Consider the following 17,199-nt stretch of genomic DNA (forward strand, 5'->3'; position numbering starts at 1 on the left):
GAGCAAGTTGAGGTGACTAAACAGGATTGTAAACTGTCATGGTAAAAACAAAATTATATACAATGATACAAATGTAGCTTAGATGGGGGGGAGGGGGTCTGTCCATAATTAAGTCCTTCTCTACCTTCTTAACAGCACTATCAACAAGGCAGGTCCTAGTTTTGTCGCACCTGGACTACTGTTCAGTTGTGTGGTGAAGTGCCACAAAGAGGGACTTAGGAAAATTGCAATTGGCTCACAACAGGGAAGCACGGGTGGCCCTTGGATGTACACAGAGAGCTAACATTAATAATATGCATGTCAATCCCTCCTGGCTCAAAGTGGAGGAGAGATTGACTTCATCACTACTTGTATAGATTGGCGCCGGAGGGGGATGGCTGCCGTTTTACAGGCTCCTAACCAACTGAGCTATTTTATTTGTTTTTTCACATTGTTTGTAACTCATTTTGTACATAATGTTGCTGCTACCGTCTCTTATGACCTCTCTTATAGCTTCTGGACATCCGAACAGCGATTACTCACCTCGAACTGGACAAAGATTTTTCTTTAATGAGTCCGACGCAAAGGATATAATGCTTTGTCAAGACAAGGCCCAAATCCCCGTCATTAGCGTAAAGAACATACGGAGGACAAGGGGGAGGAGGGCGGGGTCTTGTAAGAAGTTGCAGACAAGTAGGTAAACCACGTCTTCCTCCATATTATTAGGCAACGTGCAATCATTGGAAAACAAACTGAACGATTAAGACAATCCTATCAAAAGGACATTAAAAACTGTCATATCTCATGTTTCACCGAGGACGTGGCTGAACGAGAACACGGATAATATGGAGCTGGCTGGCTTCTCTGTGTATCGGCACGACAGAGCAGCTACGTCTGGTAAGACGAAGGGTGGGGTGTGTGTCTATTTGTCAATAACTGCTGGTGTGCAATGTTTAATATTAAATAAGTCTTGAGGTATTGCTCGCCTGAGGTAGAACACCTCATGATAAGCTTTGTGCTTAGTCCCTTCCTGTACACCCTGTTCACCCACGACCATCATTAAGTTTGCTGACGACACAATAATATAGAATATAGAATGACATAATATAGAATGACATAATACAGAATGACATAATATAGAATGACATAATACAGAATGACATAATATAGAATGACATAATATAGAATGACATAATACAGAATGACATAATACAGAATGACATAATATAGAATGACATAATACAGAATGACATAATATAGAATGACATAATATAGAATGACATAATACAGAATGACATAATATAGAATGACATAATATAGAATGACATAATACAGAATGACATAATATAGAATGACATAATACAGAATGACATAATATAGAATGACATAATATAGAATGACATAATACAGAATGACATAATATAGAATGACATAATACAGAATGACATAATATAGAATGACATAATATAGAATGACATAATACAGAATGACATAATACAGAATGACATAATATAGAATGACATAATATAGAATGACATAATACAGAATGACATAATATAGAATGACATAATATAGAATGACATAATACAGAATGACATAATATAGAATGACATAATATAGAATGACATAATACAGAATGACATAATATAGAATGACATAATACAGAATGACATCATACAGAATGACATAATACAGAATGACATAATACAGAATGACATAATATAGAATGACATAATATAGAATGACATAATACAGAATGACATAATATAGAATGACATAATACAGAATGACATAATATAGAATGACATAATACAGAATGACATCATACAGAATGACATCATACAGAATGACATAATACAGAATGACATCATACAGAATGACATCATACAGAATGACATAATATAGAATGACATAATACAGAATGACATCATACAGAATGACATAATATAGAATGACATCATACAGAATGACATCATACAGAATGACATAATACAGAATGACATCATACAGAATGACATCATACAGAATGACATCATACAGAATGACATAATATAGAATGACATAATACAGAATGACATCATACAGAATGACATCATACAGAATGACATAATATAGAATGACATAATACAGAATTACATAATACAGAACATCATTAGACAAGAACAGCTCAAGGACAGACATTTTTTTTTAAAGGCACACGTGGCCTACATATCAATGCATACACACAAACTATCTAGGTCAAATAGAGGCGTTGTGCCGAGAAGTGTTGCTTTAACTGTTTTTTGAAACCAGGTTTGCTGTTTATTTGAGCAATATGAGATGGAAGGAAGTTCCATGCAATAAGGGCTCTATAATAATACTGTACGTTTTCTTTTTTTATTTTACCTTTATTGAACTAGGCAAGTCAGTTAAGAACACATTCTTATTTTCAATGACGGCCTAGGAACAGTGGGTTAACTGCCTGTTAAGCTCGGGGGTTTGAACTTGCAACCTTCCGGTTACTAGTCCAACGCTCTAACCACTAGGCTACCCTGCCACCCCGGTGAATTTGTTCCGTATTTTGGAGACTTTGGGGGGGGGGGGGGGGGGGGGAGAGAAGACCAGCATGTCTTCATCACTGAACGTTCCATTCCTCTTTGCTTCTCTTCCAGCGTCTTTTGGAGTAGCCGTCGTTAAGTACATGCCAGATGCTGTCAGCTTTTTTCCAGCGAACCTCAAAGGACCTGAACTTACGTTTGGGGATTTTACCACGACACCGTCTATAGGGAGATAACACAGTTTTTTTTAAATCATTGAATTGATAACCAATGTATAATTTATAGATAAGTAATAACAATCTATTGACGGCTGTAAAACTGGTAAACAAGTATACAATCCTACCCCAATGCACATGTACTGTGTGTACACTGTGAGAATGTAGACTGTTAAAAGGAAGAGGTTGTTTCTGACCTGTACAGCTTGTTGATGGAGATTTTAGGCAGTTCCATCATTCTGATGTAATAGTTCTTCTGTCCAATCCCCTGAGAGAAATAATATTTTATTATGACATGAGTCTGTTTAATCTGTCCGTCTGTCTGCCAGAAGACCAATTGGTTTATTAATAACATTGTAAAAAGTAGAATAAAATGTCAGATTTATCAACAACATGTCTAACCAAGAGGAAACTATCTGACTCTGCCGCTAGCACCACCTAGTAGGAAGTCATCTGGAAACCAGCTTCAACCAGTCTTGTAGTTAGTCAGATGCCGTTTAGGTTCACAAGTACAAAGGATGTGACAATGACTAGAAAATAAGTGGAACGTTACAAAAATAACATTGAAATGTCTCTGCAATGCCTGGTAGCTGGGACTAACTAAACTAGAAATCATACGCATTTCAAACAGACACACACACACGCACGCACGCACGCACGCACGCACACACACACACACACACGCACGCACGCACGCACGCACACACACACACACACACACACACACACACACACACACACACACACACACACACACACACACACACACACACGCACGCACGCACGCACGCACGCACACACACACACACACACACACACACACGTCCTCACCATGTGGATATAGGGCCACATCTCCCAAAGAGAAATGTTTGTGTTGTCAACGATGATCGGATCCACACCTCTGTTCATGGCTTTAAAAACTGTCAACACAAGCCAGAGTACCAGTACTTTAAAGAAGAACAAACGATGTGTGTGTAATGACATGATGAGCAGCTAGTTTCTGCTTTTGCCCCCCAGCCACCACAATACACACCATCCTCTCTATTCTGCTGATGGCTGCGTTGAAAGTTTCCTTTGGTGTAGTTGGTTCTTTCATGGTACCTGTCAGCGGAGAAAATTTCTCCTTTCAGTCCAAGTCTTGCATGTTTGTCCCAGAGTTTTCTGGAAAGCAAAAAGGAAGTCATATCATTACATATTTATATATTTCAAATAAACTCTTTCAGTCTATTCAAAATTACAACCATCCTGGTTAAGTGTGCCTTGAATTCTAAATAAATCACGGACAGTGTCACCAGCACCACCCCCCCCCCCCCACAGTACCACCTCCTCCTCCATGCTTTGTGGGAACCACACATGCAGAGATCATCCATTAATCTACTCTGTGTCTTACAAAGACACGGTGGTTGATACCCAAAATCGCAAATTTGGACTCATCAGACCAAAGGACAGATTTCCATTGCTCATGTTTCTTGGCCCAAGCAAGTCTCTTCTTCTTATTGGTGTCCTTTAGTAGTGGTTTCGTTGCAGCAATTCGACCATGAATGCCTGATTCATACAGTCTACTCTGAACAGTTGTTGTTAAAACGTGTCTGTTACTTGAACTCCGTGAAACATTTATTTGGGCTGCAATCTGAGGCTGGTAACTCTAATGAACATATCCTCTGCAGCAGAGGTAACTCTGGGTCTTCCTTTCTTGTGGCGGTCCTCATGAGAACCAGTTTCATCATAACGCTTGATGGTTTTTGAGACTGCACTTGAAGAACATTTTCCAGATTGACTGACCTTCATGTCTTAAAGTAATGATGGACCGTCTTTTCTCTTTGCTTATTTGAGCTATTCTTGCCATAATATGGACTTGGTCTTTTACCAAATAGGGCAATATTTTGTATACCACCCTTACCTTGTCACAACACAACTGATTTGCTCAAACGCATCACGAAGGAAAGAAATTCCACAGCTAACAAGACATACCTATTAGTTTAAATGAATTCCAGGTGACTACCTCATTAAGCTGGTTGAGAGAATGCCAAGAGTGTGCAAAGCTGTCATCAAGGCAAAGGGTGGCTACTTGAAGAATCTCAAATATAAAATATATTTACATTTGTTAAACACTTTTTTGGTTACTACTTGATTCCATATGTGTTATTTCATAGTTTTGATGCCTTCACTATTATTATACAATGTATAAAATAATACAAATAAAGAAAAACCACAGAAATGAGTAGGTGTGTCCAAACTTTTGACTGGTACTGTATATTAAACAACAAAATGTATATGGGGGATTGAAAATGATGCAGACAATTACATTGATATAAGCCACAATCTTCAATATTATCAATATTAAAAAAGTGTTTAGGTGATACTTCAGAAAATGAACCCACGATCTCAAAGCAATACATATTTTGACAAAAAAGACTTGGGATAAGGCAGGCTCCCAATAGTTTGGATTGATTAGCTTACTCTGCCCTCGTTGTCTTTCCAACTCCTGGCAAACCTCGAAGGATGAACAGTTGCTTCATGTATCGATTTTGTCTTCTCCCTCTTGCCATTTGTCTTTTACTTCAGACTGCTTCATCACCAACTACAGTACACAGCACAACGGCAGCTGTACTCTGTTTACAAGACACGCCCTCCCGCCCAAGAACTGAAACCAACAAAATAAGTGAAACCAAACCCCCATAACCGTTCTGGATTCATATCAGTCTAATGTTGATGCTAATTACACGCAAGTAAGTATTGTATAGCCCGTCTGTATTTCGTATGATTAGGTGCTATTAAATAGCTACTTGTCATTTTAATGAAATGGTTTCAGACCAGTGCAGATTAAGGAAAGGAAACAGAAGGAGGGGAAGCTTCTTTAGACTAATGAAATTCTGCCATAGTTCACTAGTGACGGGCATTCCGATTATTTCGGTGAGCCGGCTCATTTGGCTCCGTACCCGTAAAGGATCCGGCTCATTTGGCTCCCAAACGACTCTTCGTTGAAAATGTTTAAAAATAGACATAGAACATGACAAATTGCACATCTCCCATGTAAATCCCAAATAGGTAGGTTACCAGTATGTCATAGTGAAATTCGCATTCAAATACATGTTTACCTGGACAAATTATTAGATGGCCTGCAAAACAATGTCTTGATTTTTTTATTCACTGAAACAAATTCACGTGGAACAGATGATTTATTGTTGTTTCTTCAGTGAGGACACACCACTCTTTAGATAATGATTTGTTTTACATATCTACAGAAAAACCTTGTTTTGAGCTCAAAAAACGATAGTAGCAGTATGCAAATCGGGAAGCCAAATGAACGGCTCTTTCACCGATGGGATTCGGCTCCCGACGTTCACCAAAAAGATCCGCTCAAAAAAGAGCCGTTCATTCGCGAACGACCCATCACTAGCGTTCATGGTCTGAGTTAGAAGTAGATGTCATTTTCCACTACATATTGAAAACATGAACATTAGATCTTTACTTGTCCCGAATAATCTGTCGTTCTGGTCCTGAACAGGCAGTTAACCCACTGTTCCTAGACCAGTTAACCCACTGTTCCTAGACCAGTTAACCCACTGTTCCTAGACCAGTTAACCCCACTGTTCCTAGGCCGTCATTGAAATAATCTGTCGTTCTGCCCCTGAACAGGCAGTTAACCCACTGTTCCTAGGCCGTCATTGAAAATAAGAATGTGCTCTTAACTGACTTGCCTAGTTAAATAAAGGTATTTAAAAAATATATATATTTTAAAAAATGAAGGAAAGGAAAAATAACAAAATGTATGAATGGATGGAAGGAAAAAAAGGAAATAAGAGAGTGCGAAAGGAAGGTAAGAAGGGCTGAGGGAAGTAAGCAAGGACTAAAGGGAGGATACACTGGAAATATTCAGACAGCCTGAGCGTCCCCTCTCTAAACGCGGTTCCCAGTGCACACACCTGTCCTCACTTGACCGGTTAATCATCCAATAGGTCGGGCCCAATTAGCGCTGTGGGTAACGTCTTGACTGGAGGGCGGACGTGCACATTTAAACCACAGCAGGCTCACCTTGTCTTCTATACACGATGGAGGGGTTTATGTTTTCTCCATACAACTTTAATGGCTATCCGGGCTGCGGTACCATGATGGCTCCTATCCTCCACGGCAACCCGAAGTTCAAGCCTCACACCTGGGGTAAGGGGAGCATCTACGTGCCTCCCGAAGCGCTGGACTACCTTGACGTATGTAAACGGGCCCAGCTGAAGGCCATCCTGTCTCAGGTGAATCCCAACCTTACCCCTCGTCTCCGGAAGGCAAACACCAAGGAGTTCGGGGTTCAGGTCAACGCCCAGGTCGACGCGATGGTCCAGTGCTCCCTCGGACCCAAGACGCTGTTCTACCGGGAGAGGAAATTTCCGGTATTTTCGAAGTCGCCTGTGAAGTGCCAGCAGAGTCCCTCCGCGGCTTCTTCTCTGGACCCGAAAGCGTTGCCGAGCACTCCGGTAAACAACGTGCGCTTCTCGCGACCCCTCGCCATCTACTCTCCGGTGTTTGATCGCCGGTTCTTCGCGCTGCCGGTGAACGCGCAGGATGACAGCGTGTGCTGTGAGGGAGAAGGTGGCGGCAACGGGGCTAGTGATGAGGATGGCGAGGCCGACGTTACCGAGCAGAAACCGGAGGACCAGGTTAGACCGGATATCCCGCGTGAGGTTGTCAGGAAACCCCTACACCAGCCGCCCAAAGGGTTCAACTTTCAGGTCAGTCGTTCCCGGGGTTTATACTATGGGAGAATACGAATTCAGAATGTAATCGATTCTGAAACATGAATTGAGGAATACCTTATATTTTGTAGTGTTATCTGCAATGCGTCCAATTTGCCACCAATATGCCTTTTCTCTTTTATAATTCGCTTCTATTTGAAATGCCAGCCGTCTTGTATAGGATGTTGCATATTTAGAACTTTCGATTTGAATGATTCACTTGTTTCGTCTGTAGTTTCTGGAGCAGAAGTACGGATTTTTCCACTGCAGCCAGTGTAACGTCCGTTGGGAGAGTGCCTATGTGTGGTGCATCTCTGGAACTAGTAAGGTAACCATCAGTCACTGTGTCTCTGCCAACGGAAAAATTCTGATCAATAAGTTCTGGTCAATAAGCCTTCATGTGCTTCGCTTTTGTTTTGCTCTGAGGAACATGAGTAGACAGTAACACTATACACTCTGCCTTTTCTGGACTGTCCTTCAAATATTTATTACATTTAATGAATGACTTGTTTCCTCGTTAACATGGTCGTCTCATCACCCCCTCTGTGAACTCAGGTGTACTTCAAGCAGCTCTGTCGTAAGTGCCAGAATGGATTTAACCCCTACAGAGTGGAGTCTATCCAGTGCAAGGTGAGAGGTGTGGGGGGGGGGGGAACACAGCAGGTGCTCTGCATGGTGCCTATTTCCCTTTAGCCTCTGAGGTCATGCATTAAAACAAGGGGGGGGACTTTCTAGATTATGTAGCTTTACTGTCATTGTCTTATGTTATGGATACACAACCTACAGGGGAACTGACATGTCTACCCCTCTTCACCAGCAGGGGTCAATGTTGCTGTAATTATTCTCCTGTCTCTCAGGTGTGTTCCCAGACCCGGTGCTGCTGTGAGCAGAAGGAGAGGCACATTGACATGAAGAGACCTCATAGACAGGACCTGTGTGGCCGCTGCCGGGGAAAGAGGATTTCCTGTGACACTACCTATAGCTACAAATACATTGTCTGAACTTAAACCGTCCCTGCTACAGACCTAACTACAGATCTAGGATCAGATTGAGGCCCATCACCCAATCATCCATAACTTTTTGGTTGACATATCTGAATTTAGATCAGTGGTTAGTGGAAGATGGATGTAAAAACCAGTTTTCTAATCCTGGACTTAAAAGGGGTGCATGTTTTTTCCCTTTGCTTTAACACCTGACTCGATGAATATACTTGAGTTGATGAATTTAATTGGATGTTAGAGCTAGGGCAAACAATACATGTGCACCCCCTTTGGGTGCCCAGGATTGTGACGCATTGCCGTAAGCACAGATCTAGGATCTGATTAGGGAACTGCCAATCCTAAACTTACTGCCCTTGGTGGGATGCACAACCTGACTTTATACCAGTATCTAGAGCCACAGTATCCTACTCTGAGCCTTCCCACATGACAGGCTAAACAACACTATGCCACAGAGGTAGTTGACCTTAACCACATATCTAGGATCAGGTCAACCTTCCTCCGATCCTATCCACGGTTGTTAGGGAGGTGCAGTGGTCAACTTGTTTCTTACCTGCCAAGATCCTGTCCACGTCTTAAATAGTCTGCCTCATAACTTTTATACTCTTTCCACCGTGATCAACTGAGTGACTCAACTTTTTTTGTAAATATTAAATAAATTTATTGCAGCATTAACCTGTTTTTTTATGGATTTACTTGTTTTGAGGTGTTCATGAACCAGCTCATCCAATGCACTCTGCTTGTTTTGAGGTGTTCATGAACCAGCTCATCCAATGCACTCTGCTTGTTTTGAGGTGTTCATGAACCAGCTCATCCAATGCACTCTGCTTGTTTTGAGGTGTTCATGAACCAGCTCATCCAATGCACTCTGCTTGTTTTGAGGTGTTCATGAACCAGCTCATCCAATGCACTCTGCTTGTTTTGAGGTGTTCATGAACCAGCTCATCCAATGCACTCTGCTTGTTTTGAGGTGTTCATGAACCAGCTCTTCCAATGCACTCTGCTTGTTTTGAGGTGTTCATGAACCAGCTCTTCCAATGCACTCTGCTTGTTTTGAGGTGTTCATGAACCAGCTCTTCCAATGCACTCTGCTTGTTTTGAGGTGTTCATGAACCAGCTCATCCAATGCACTCTGCTTGTTTTGAGGTGTTCATGAACCAGCTCATCCAATGCACTCTGCTTGTTTTGAGGTGTTCATGAACCAGCTCATCCAATGCACTCTGCTTGTTTTGAGGTGTTCATGAACCAGCTCTTCCAATGCACTCTGCTTGTTTTGAGGTGTTCATGAACCAGCTCATCCAATGCACTCTGCTTGTTTTGAGGTGTTCATGAACCAGCTCATCCAATGCACTCTGCTTGTTTTGAGGTGTTCATGAACCAGCTCATCCAATGCACTCTGCTTGTTTTGAGGTGTTCATGAACCAGCTCATCCACTGGTGTAATGTAACTGTTTGGGGATTCCTTTAACAGGGCAACGAGAACACAACTGAGCTGTACGACTTTTGATTCCTATCAACAGAAGTGACCCGAAAGGGCAAACATTTTGAGGTCTTTATTTTGAGACATGGCATCAACTCAATGACTTCACAAAGCTGTAAAACTATTTACAAAGTGAAAACTGTCTTCCTCTACAACGCTTTAAAAATGTGCTTTTCTCTTGACGCACACTTTCTCTCGCACACAAACGCATCTATCAGATAAAATATGAATCTTCTGAATACATGTCGTCCGTTACAATATACACATGCATGGCAGTTAAATCAGTTTGAATTGAAGGAACGTGGGGGAAAATCTATAAAGCTGGTCAGGAATAGGATAGAGCTTAATTGGGTATAGACAAGACTAGACTGAACTCGTGTGGAAAGGAATCACAAGTGACTGACCATCACAGGAAGTGTCTGGCCCTGTTCCAATACTTAAATGCATCCTTCCTTGGCCACTGATCAGACCTTACTAGTATTTGAACCTTAACCACCCTGGTCAGTGATTCCTTCAAGGCAAGATGGAAGTTAAGGATTTAAAGTATTGGAACAGGGCCCAGCAGCTCATGTTTAGTTAACATTTAAACCAGTGGATGTCAGCACACGTCCATGTGACGGAGTATTTAGTGTGTGTACAGCTGTACTCTTCCCCCCCTCCCCATGTCAGTTACACATCACAATATAGGATGGTCACGGTAACAAATGGCGTGTGTATACGTAGACCCACAATATGCTACACCGTATAGCCAGTGTGTACATACTAATCAATATAATCGTCTAAGGTAGGCTAGTCTTACAGTGGTCTTGAGGAGCTGGTTCACTAATACACGAGAAGCATTCAGGTTCAGAAAACCAGGCAACAAGATTAAACAACTGAATACTAGTCTGTGTCCTGTCTCTTCACACGATGCTGCTCCATGTGGAGGGGCAGCGATGCAGACGGATCCTAACAGTCTTCATCGTGAATGCCCACTTCTGTTGTAGAACTAAACATCGTCCGGGTAACCGATGCTAAGTAGAGGCTGTGGATTCTAGAATACAGCATTCCTCTAGGTCAAGCAGTGCACATTTTCCCCTAAAGAAACTCTTTCAACAGTAGATACACACACATGGTGAGAGATATACAACCTTCCAGTCCTTGGCCTCTATCTCTCTCTCACAGATAAACAGCATGATTGAATGTCTCTCTCAGTAGTAACGGCTCCTCCTCTCCTCTCAGAAGTCCATGTTAGTGCAATAGAAGCTATGACTCTGGGACATTCACCCACAGGTGAGGCGTCAGGTAGTGGATCCCCATGTTACCTGGTGGTAACAGGTAGATACTTCCCCCATCCTAAGGTTTCACTGAGATCAGGTATTTTCATTCACAGGTTGAATCTGATATCAGGTCAGGTAAATCATCAGGTGTTTCACATATGTCCTTTGGTCTCTCTCGGGGACTTAGGTCTTTTAATCCACAGGTGTGGTTGAGATCTTCAGGTGTGGCCAGCATCATCAGGAGTGGTTGAGATCTTCAGGTGTGGCCAGCATCATCAGGAGTGGTTGAGATCTTCAGGTGTGGCCAGCATCATCAGCAGTGGTTGAGATCTTCAGGTGTGGCCAGCATCATCAGGAGTGGTTGAGATCTTCAGGTGTGGCCAGCAACATCAGGAGTGGTTGAGATCTTCAGGTGTGGCCAGCATCATCAGGAGTGGTTAAGATCTTCAGGTGTGGCCAGCATCATCAGGAGTGGTTGAGATCTTCAGGTGTGGCCAGCATCATCAGGAGTGGTTAAGATCTTCAGGTGTGGCCAGCATCATCAGGAGTGGTTAAGATCTTCAGGTGTGGCCAGCATCATCAGGAGTGGTTGAGATCTTCAGGTGTGGCCAGCATCATCAGGAGTGGTTAAGATCTTCAGGTGTGGCCAGCATCATCAGGAGTGGTTGAGATCTTCAGGTGTGGCCAGCATCATCAGGAGTGGTTGAGATCGTCAGGTGTGGCCAGCATCATCAGCGGTGGTTGAGATCGTCAGGTGTGGCCAGCATCATCAGGAGTGGTTGAGATCTTCAGGTGTGGCCAGCATCATCAGGAGTGGTTGAGATCTTCAGGTGTGGCCAGCATCATCAGGAGTGGTTGAGATCTTCAGGTGTGGCCAGCATCATCAGGTGTGGTTAAGATCTTCAGGTGTGGCCAGAATCCGATGTGGTCAGCATCATCAGGTGTGGTTGAAATCTTCAGGTGTGGCCAGCATCATCAGGTGTGGTTAAGATCTTCAGGTATGGTCAGAATCCGATGTGGTCAGCATCATCAGGTGTGGTTGAGATCTTCAGGTATGGTCAGCATCATCAGGAGTGGTTGAGATCTTCAGGTGTGGCCAGCATCATCAGGTGTGGTTGAGATCTTCAGGTATGGTCAGAATCCGATGTGGTCAGCATCATCAGGTGTGGTTGAGATCTTCAGGTATGGTCAGCATCATCAGGAGTGGTTGAAATCTTCAGGTGTGGCCAGCATCATCAGGTGTGGTTGAAATCTTCAGGTGTGGCCAGCATCATCAGGTGTGGTTGAGATCTTCAGGTACAGTCAGCATCAAGTGTGGCCAGCATCATCAGGTGTGGTCAGCATCAGGTGTGTTCAGAATCATCAGGTGTGGTTGAAATCTTCAGGTGTGGCCAGCATCATCAGGTATGACCAGCATCATCAGGTGAGTCTATCAGGTATATTGACCCTCAGGTGTGAACACCAGAGGGTTGTTTAGGGTTCAGGAGCCCCCCCACTCTGAGTAGGGGCCAGGCGGTGTGACCCACCTTCACCAGGTAACGGGACAGGGGTGTACCACCCCCTCCGATGGCGCAGCAGCACCCCCACCCCGCCTCTGCACCTTGGGCTGGGTCAGGAGGAAGAGGAGGAAGGAGAGGGACCAGACCTTGTGTGTCTAAGACTGGTTCTGGATGTGTGTAAGGGGAGTACGGGAGGTGTGGTCCACGAGGTGGGATAGCAGGACATGTGTGTGTTTGCGTAAGGTCGGGCAATGTGTTACCTGGATTGAGTGGAGTGTGTGTGTTAGGGCTGAGGTTTGGAATGCACTGTAACGAGTGCGTGTGAGAGGCCTGATGTATGTTTGTGCACTCACAGTGGGGTCTGGAGAGGTCTGGGGGAGGCCAGTAGAAGTCTATGAGTAAGGGCAGAGACAAGTCTATGGTTGAGTTGGAGGGAGAGGCCAGAAGTGAGGCTGGGTTTGGGGCAGTAGAGATGGTGGTAGTGGTGTTATGGTCGGGGGTAACAGCACCATCTGCGATGGGATCAGGGGCAGTAGGGGTGACGGGGAGGATGAGGTTTGTCGGGTCAAGGCTAATAAGGGTGCATGAGGGGTACGAGGGGGGCTCCTGTGCTGCTGTCAGAGGCTTGTCCCTGAGGCAGAGGAGTCGGGGAGGTAGGTGTTGACCACCCGGTATCCCTGAGCGCGACGGATCATGTCCCGGATCTCCCCGTTGAGCTCCAGCAGCTTGGAACAGATAAGGCTGAGGTCTTGGCGTGACCCAACCAGGGCGATGGTCCCCGTCTGGCCCAGGGTCTGGTGTCGGAAATAGACATTGAGGAGGGTCTGCACCTCACTCTCTGACCCACCGCCAAACACACCGTTAGGCCACAGCCTCCTGGAAGGGGGGGGGGGTAGAGGAAGAGAGAAAAGGATCAGTGATCAAAATGAGTATTGTAAAAGTTTTGTGATCTTTCTCAGTCTGTCTTTACACCACTGATGAGGACAGAGTTTTTATTCTCAGCAACATAACAAAATAGTGTGTGTGTGTGTGTGAATGTGTGTCTGAATGTGTGTGTGAATGTCTGTGTGTGACTGTTTGTGTGTGTGTGTGTGTGACTGTTTGTGTGTGTGTGTGAGAATGTGTGTGTGTGTGTGTGTGAATGTCTGTGTGTGTGTGTGTGTGTGTGTGTGTGTGTGTGTGTGTGAGAATGTGTGTGTGTGTGTCTATGCATGCTTGTTTTGTATCTCACCTGCACTCGTGGATGTAGCGTATGGCCTTGCTGAACTCCTGGTTGTTGAGGCACTCCAGGATGGCCTGTATGGCTGCCTCGGGGGAGCTGAAGTTGGGCAGGGCGGCAGAGGCCTGGGTCTGGGTGTGGGCCAGGTGTGTGTGTTCCAGGTTGCTAGCCACCGCTGCCTCTGCTGCTCTTAGACTGGTCTTTAGGTCACTCAGCTCTCGAGACATGTTAAGCAGCTACAGAGGGGAGAGAGGAAGGGAGAGGGGGGAGGGAGGGATGAGGGATGGAGGGAGAGAGGAAGGGAGAGAGGGAGGGAGAGAGGAAGGGAGAGGGGGAGGGAGGGGTGGAGGGAGGTGGAGGGAGGGAGGGAGGGAGAGAGAGGGAGGGAGAGAGGAAGGGAGAGGGGGGATGGAGAGGTGGAGGGAGAATGGGAGCGAGATGGAGAGGTGGAGAGAGATGGAGAGAGAGGGAGGGAGGCAGGGAGAGAGAGGAAGGGAGGCAGGGAGAGATGGAGGGAGGGGAGAGTAAGGGAAGGGGTAGAGAGGGGGCGAGAGGGAGGGAGAGACAGATGGGAGAGGGAGGGGGGACGTGTAGAGAGAGGGAGGGAGAGAGAGGGAGATGAGTGTGTGCCCATATATATGACTTTTGTGAAAACAAATCAACGGATCAACGTAAAGAGAGGAAGAAATGAAAAAGAAAAGCTAAAATAATCTCTTGATTCATCTTCAACAGGTACACAACAGCTAACAAAGCTGACTAACAAAATACATTGAGTGTGTGTTTGTCTGTTTATAGAATTGTCTCTAGGTCGCTTCTGAAGCATCCAATTGCAGTCCTTCTCTTACCTCAGGCACAGCGCTGACAGCATGGACCTGTCCAATCAGCTTGCAGTAGGACTGGAAGAGGAGGAGCAGCTGGAAGTGAAGCTTGTAGAGACGCTGACACAGCTCCAGTTGCTGAGAGGAGAGAGAGGACGGATTTATACAGTACAGTACAGTACAGGACACACATACAATCCTCAACCTGAGCCATCTAAATCAATTCATACATTGTATTGTTGTGTTGGTTATATTGGCCGCAGTAGAATCAGCAGTTACTGAAAAGGAACACTAAAGGGTGAAGTGAGAAAACATAGTAGATCATATTAAATAATAGTAGATCCTATTAAATCATAGTAGATCATAGTAGATCATATTAAATAATAGTAGATCATAGTAGATCCTATTAAATAATAGTAGGTCATATTAAATAATAGTAGATCATAGTAGATCCTATTAAATAATAGTAGGTCATATTAAATAATAGTAGATCCTATTAAATCATAGTAGATCATAGTAGATCATTGTAGATCATATTAAATAATAGTAGATCATAGTAGATCCTATTAAATAATAGTAGATCATAGTAGATCCTATTAAATCATAGTAGATAATAGTAGATCCTATTAAATCATAGTAGATCCTATTAAATAATAGTAGGTCATATTAAATAATAGTAGATCATATTAAATCATAGTAGATCATAGTAAATAATAGTAGATCATATTAAATAATAGTAGATCCTATTAAATCATAGTAGATCATATTAAATTAAAGTAGATAATAGTAGATCCTATTAAATAATAGTAGGTCATATTAAATAATAGTAGATCATATTAAATCATAGTAGATCATAGTAAATAATAGTAGATCATATTAAATCATAGTAGATCATATTAAATTAAAGTAGATAATAGTAGATCCTATTAAATCATAGTAGATCATAATAAATCATAGTAGATCATATTAAATTAAAGTAGATAATAGTAGATCCTATTAAATCATCGTAGATCATATTAAATCATAGTAGATCATAGTAGATCCTATTAAATCATAGTGGATCATATTAAGTCATAGTAGATCATAGTAGATCCTATTACATCATAGTAGATCATATTAAATAATAGTAGATCATAGTAGATCCTATTAAATCATAGTAGATCCTATTAAATCATAGTAGATCCTATTAAATCATAGTAGATCCTATTAAATAATAGTAGATCCCTTTTAAATAATAGTAGATCATAGTAGATCCTATTAAATCATAGTAGATCATATAAGATCCTATTCAATCATAGTAGATCATAGTAGATCCTATTAAATAATAGTAGATCATAGTAGATCCTATTAAATCATAGTAGATCCTATTAAATCATAGTAGATCATAGTAGATCCTATTAAATAATAGTAGATCCCTTTTAAATAATAGTAGATCATAGTAGATCATAGAATATCCTATTCAATCATAGTAGATCATAGTAGATCCTATTAAATCATAGTAGATCCTATTAAATCATAGTAGATCATAGTAGATAGGACTTAGTAAAGGACTTAGTAAAAGACTTACTGCCAGAGATTCCATTTGCTACACAGCGAGAGAGCATGTTACGAGGCGAAAGAGAGAGAGGGAGGCGAGAAACACACATCAATCAAACACATGCAGTAGAGTAGAGTATAGCACAGCATAGTATAGTTTAGTGCACTGTAGCATAGTGGGTAGTATAGCATGTAGTAGAGTATAGTATTGTGTATAATATAGTATAGTGTTGTGTATAGTATAGTATGTAGTATAGTATAGTGTGCAGTAGAGTATAGTGCATGGCATGGTGCATAGTATAGTGTATTATATAGTATAGTGCAGTGTATAGTGCAGTGTATAGTGCAGTGTATAGTGTAGTGTATAGTATAATTCAATCCTTTTTGTTTCAATATGAACCCTTTTCTTTTACAGGTTCATATGTTTCGGCCTGGTCCCAGATCTGTGTGCAGTAGAGTATAGTGATTAGTATAATATATAGTATACTGTATAGTATACAGTATAGCATCGTATGTACTATGGTGTATAGTATAGTGTGTAGTAGAGTATAGTGCATTGCAGTATAGTAGTGTATTGTGTATAGTATAGCGTGTAGTATAGTGCAGTGTGTGGTATAGTGCATAGTATATAGTATAGTGCATAGTATAGTATAGTGGAGCATAGTGTATATTGTATAGTGTATAGTATAGTGTATATTACATAGTATAGTGTATAGTATAGTGTATAGTGTATAGTATAGTGTATAGTGTATAGTATAGAGTGTAGTATAGGGCATAGTGTATAGTATAATGTATAGTGTATAGTATAGTATTGTGTAGTAGAGCATAGAGTATAGTGTAGTTTATAGCATAGTGTGTAGTAGATTGTAGTATAGTGTACAGCATAGTATAGTGTATGGTATAGGGTATAGTGTATGGTATAGTATTGTATGG

At 42.4% G+C, this 17,199-nt stretch overlaps 3 protein-coding genes across 3 annotated transcripts in view; 1 reads left to right on the forward strand and 2 right to left on the reverse strand.

The window, feature by feature from the left end:
• Positions 1-1,184: 1,184 nt before the first annotated feature.
• Positions 1,185-5,314, reverse strand: LOC139388655 (NEDD4-binding protein 2-like 1). The gene is made up of 5 exons (XM_071135468.1): positions 5,192-5,314; positions 3,765-3,892; positions 3,563-3,651; positions 2,929-2,999; positions 1,185-2,738 (listed from the first exon to the last, which is right to left on the reverse strand). The coding sequence occupies exons 1-5, from the start codon at positions 5,278-5,280 to the stop codon at positions 2,594-2,596; spliced, it is 522 nt and encodes a 173-aa protein (XP_070991569.1). The 5' UTR covers positions 5,281-5,314; the 3' UTR covers positions 1,185-2,593.
• Positions 5,315-6,783: 1,469 nt separating this feature from the next.
• LOC139388629 (zygote arrest 1-like) lies at positions 6,784-8,513 on the forward strand. Its single transcript, XM_071135400.1, has 4 exons — positions 6,784-7,455; positions 7,694-7,786; positions 8,014-8,088; positions 8,316-8,513. The coding sequence occupies exons 1-4, from the start codon at positions 6,784-6,786 to the stop codon at positions 8,457-8,459; spliced, it is 984 nt and encodes a 327-aa protein (XP_070991501.1). The 3' UTR covers positions 8,460-8,513.
• A 3,937-nt stretch (positions 8,514-12,450) lies between these two features.
• Positions 12,451-17,199, reverse strand: part of LOC139387949 (furry homolog b (Drosophila)) — a 163,647-nt gene continuing 158,898 nt past the window's right edge. Inside the window, exons 61-64 of the mRNA XM_071134348.1 lie at positions 16,298-16,315; positions 14,758-14,868; positions 13,925-14,148; positions 12,451-13,569 (exon numbers count right to left, since the gene is read on the reverse strand). Of these exons, the coding sequence (XP_070990449.1) occupies positions 13,311-13,569; positions 13,925-14,148; positions 14,758-14,868; positions 16,298-16,315 (612 nt within the window). The 3' untranslated portion in view covers positions 12,451-13,310. The remainder of the gene's footprint in view (positions 13,570-13,924; positions 14,149-14,757; positions 14,869-16,297; positions 16,316-17,199) is intronic.

Source organism: Oncorhynchus clarkii, chromosome 29 (genome assembly GCF_045791955.1).
Source record: "Oncorhynchus clarkii lewisi isolate Uvic-CL-2024 chromosome 29, UVic_Ocla_1.0, whole genome shotgun sequence".
NCBI classification, from domain to species: Eukaryota; Metazoa; Chordata; class Actinopteri; order Salmoniformes; family Salmonidae; genus Oncorhynchus; species Oncorhynchus clarkii.

What these genes read in the sequence shown, in the direction of transcription:
- LOC139388655 (XM_071135468.1), bottom strand. Translation starts at nt 5,280, where the DNA reads ATGGCAAGAGGGAGAAGACAAAATCGATACATGAAGCAACTGTTCATC. An exon ending in GGAAAGACAACGAGGGCAGA is followed by an intron (nt 3,893 to 5,191) that starts GTAAGCTAATCA and finishes TTTGCTTTCCAG; the next exon opens with AAAACTCTGGGACAAACATG. An exon ending in TCCATCAACAAGCTGTACAG is followed by an intron (nt 2,739 to 2,928) that starts GTCAGAAACAAC and finishes ATCTCCCTATAG; the next exon opens with ACGGTGTCGTGGTAAAATCC.
- LOC139388629 (XM_071135400.1), top strand. Translation starts at nt 6,784, where the DNA reads ATGGAGGGGTTTATGTTTTCTCCATACAACTTTAATGGCTATCCGGGC. An exon ending in GCATCTCTGGAACTAGTAAG is followed by an intron (nt 7,787 to 8,013) that starts GTAACCATCAGT and finishes CTGTGAACTCAG; the next exon opens with GTGTACTTCAAGCAGCTCTG. An exon ending in TGGAGTCTATCCAGTGCAAG is followed by an intron (nt 8,089 to 8,315) that starts GTGAGAGGTGTG and finishes CCTGTCTCTCAG; the next exon opens with GTGTGTTCCCAGACCCGGTG.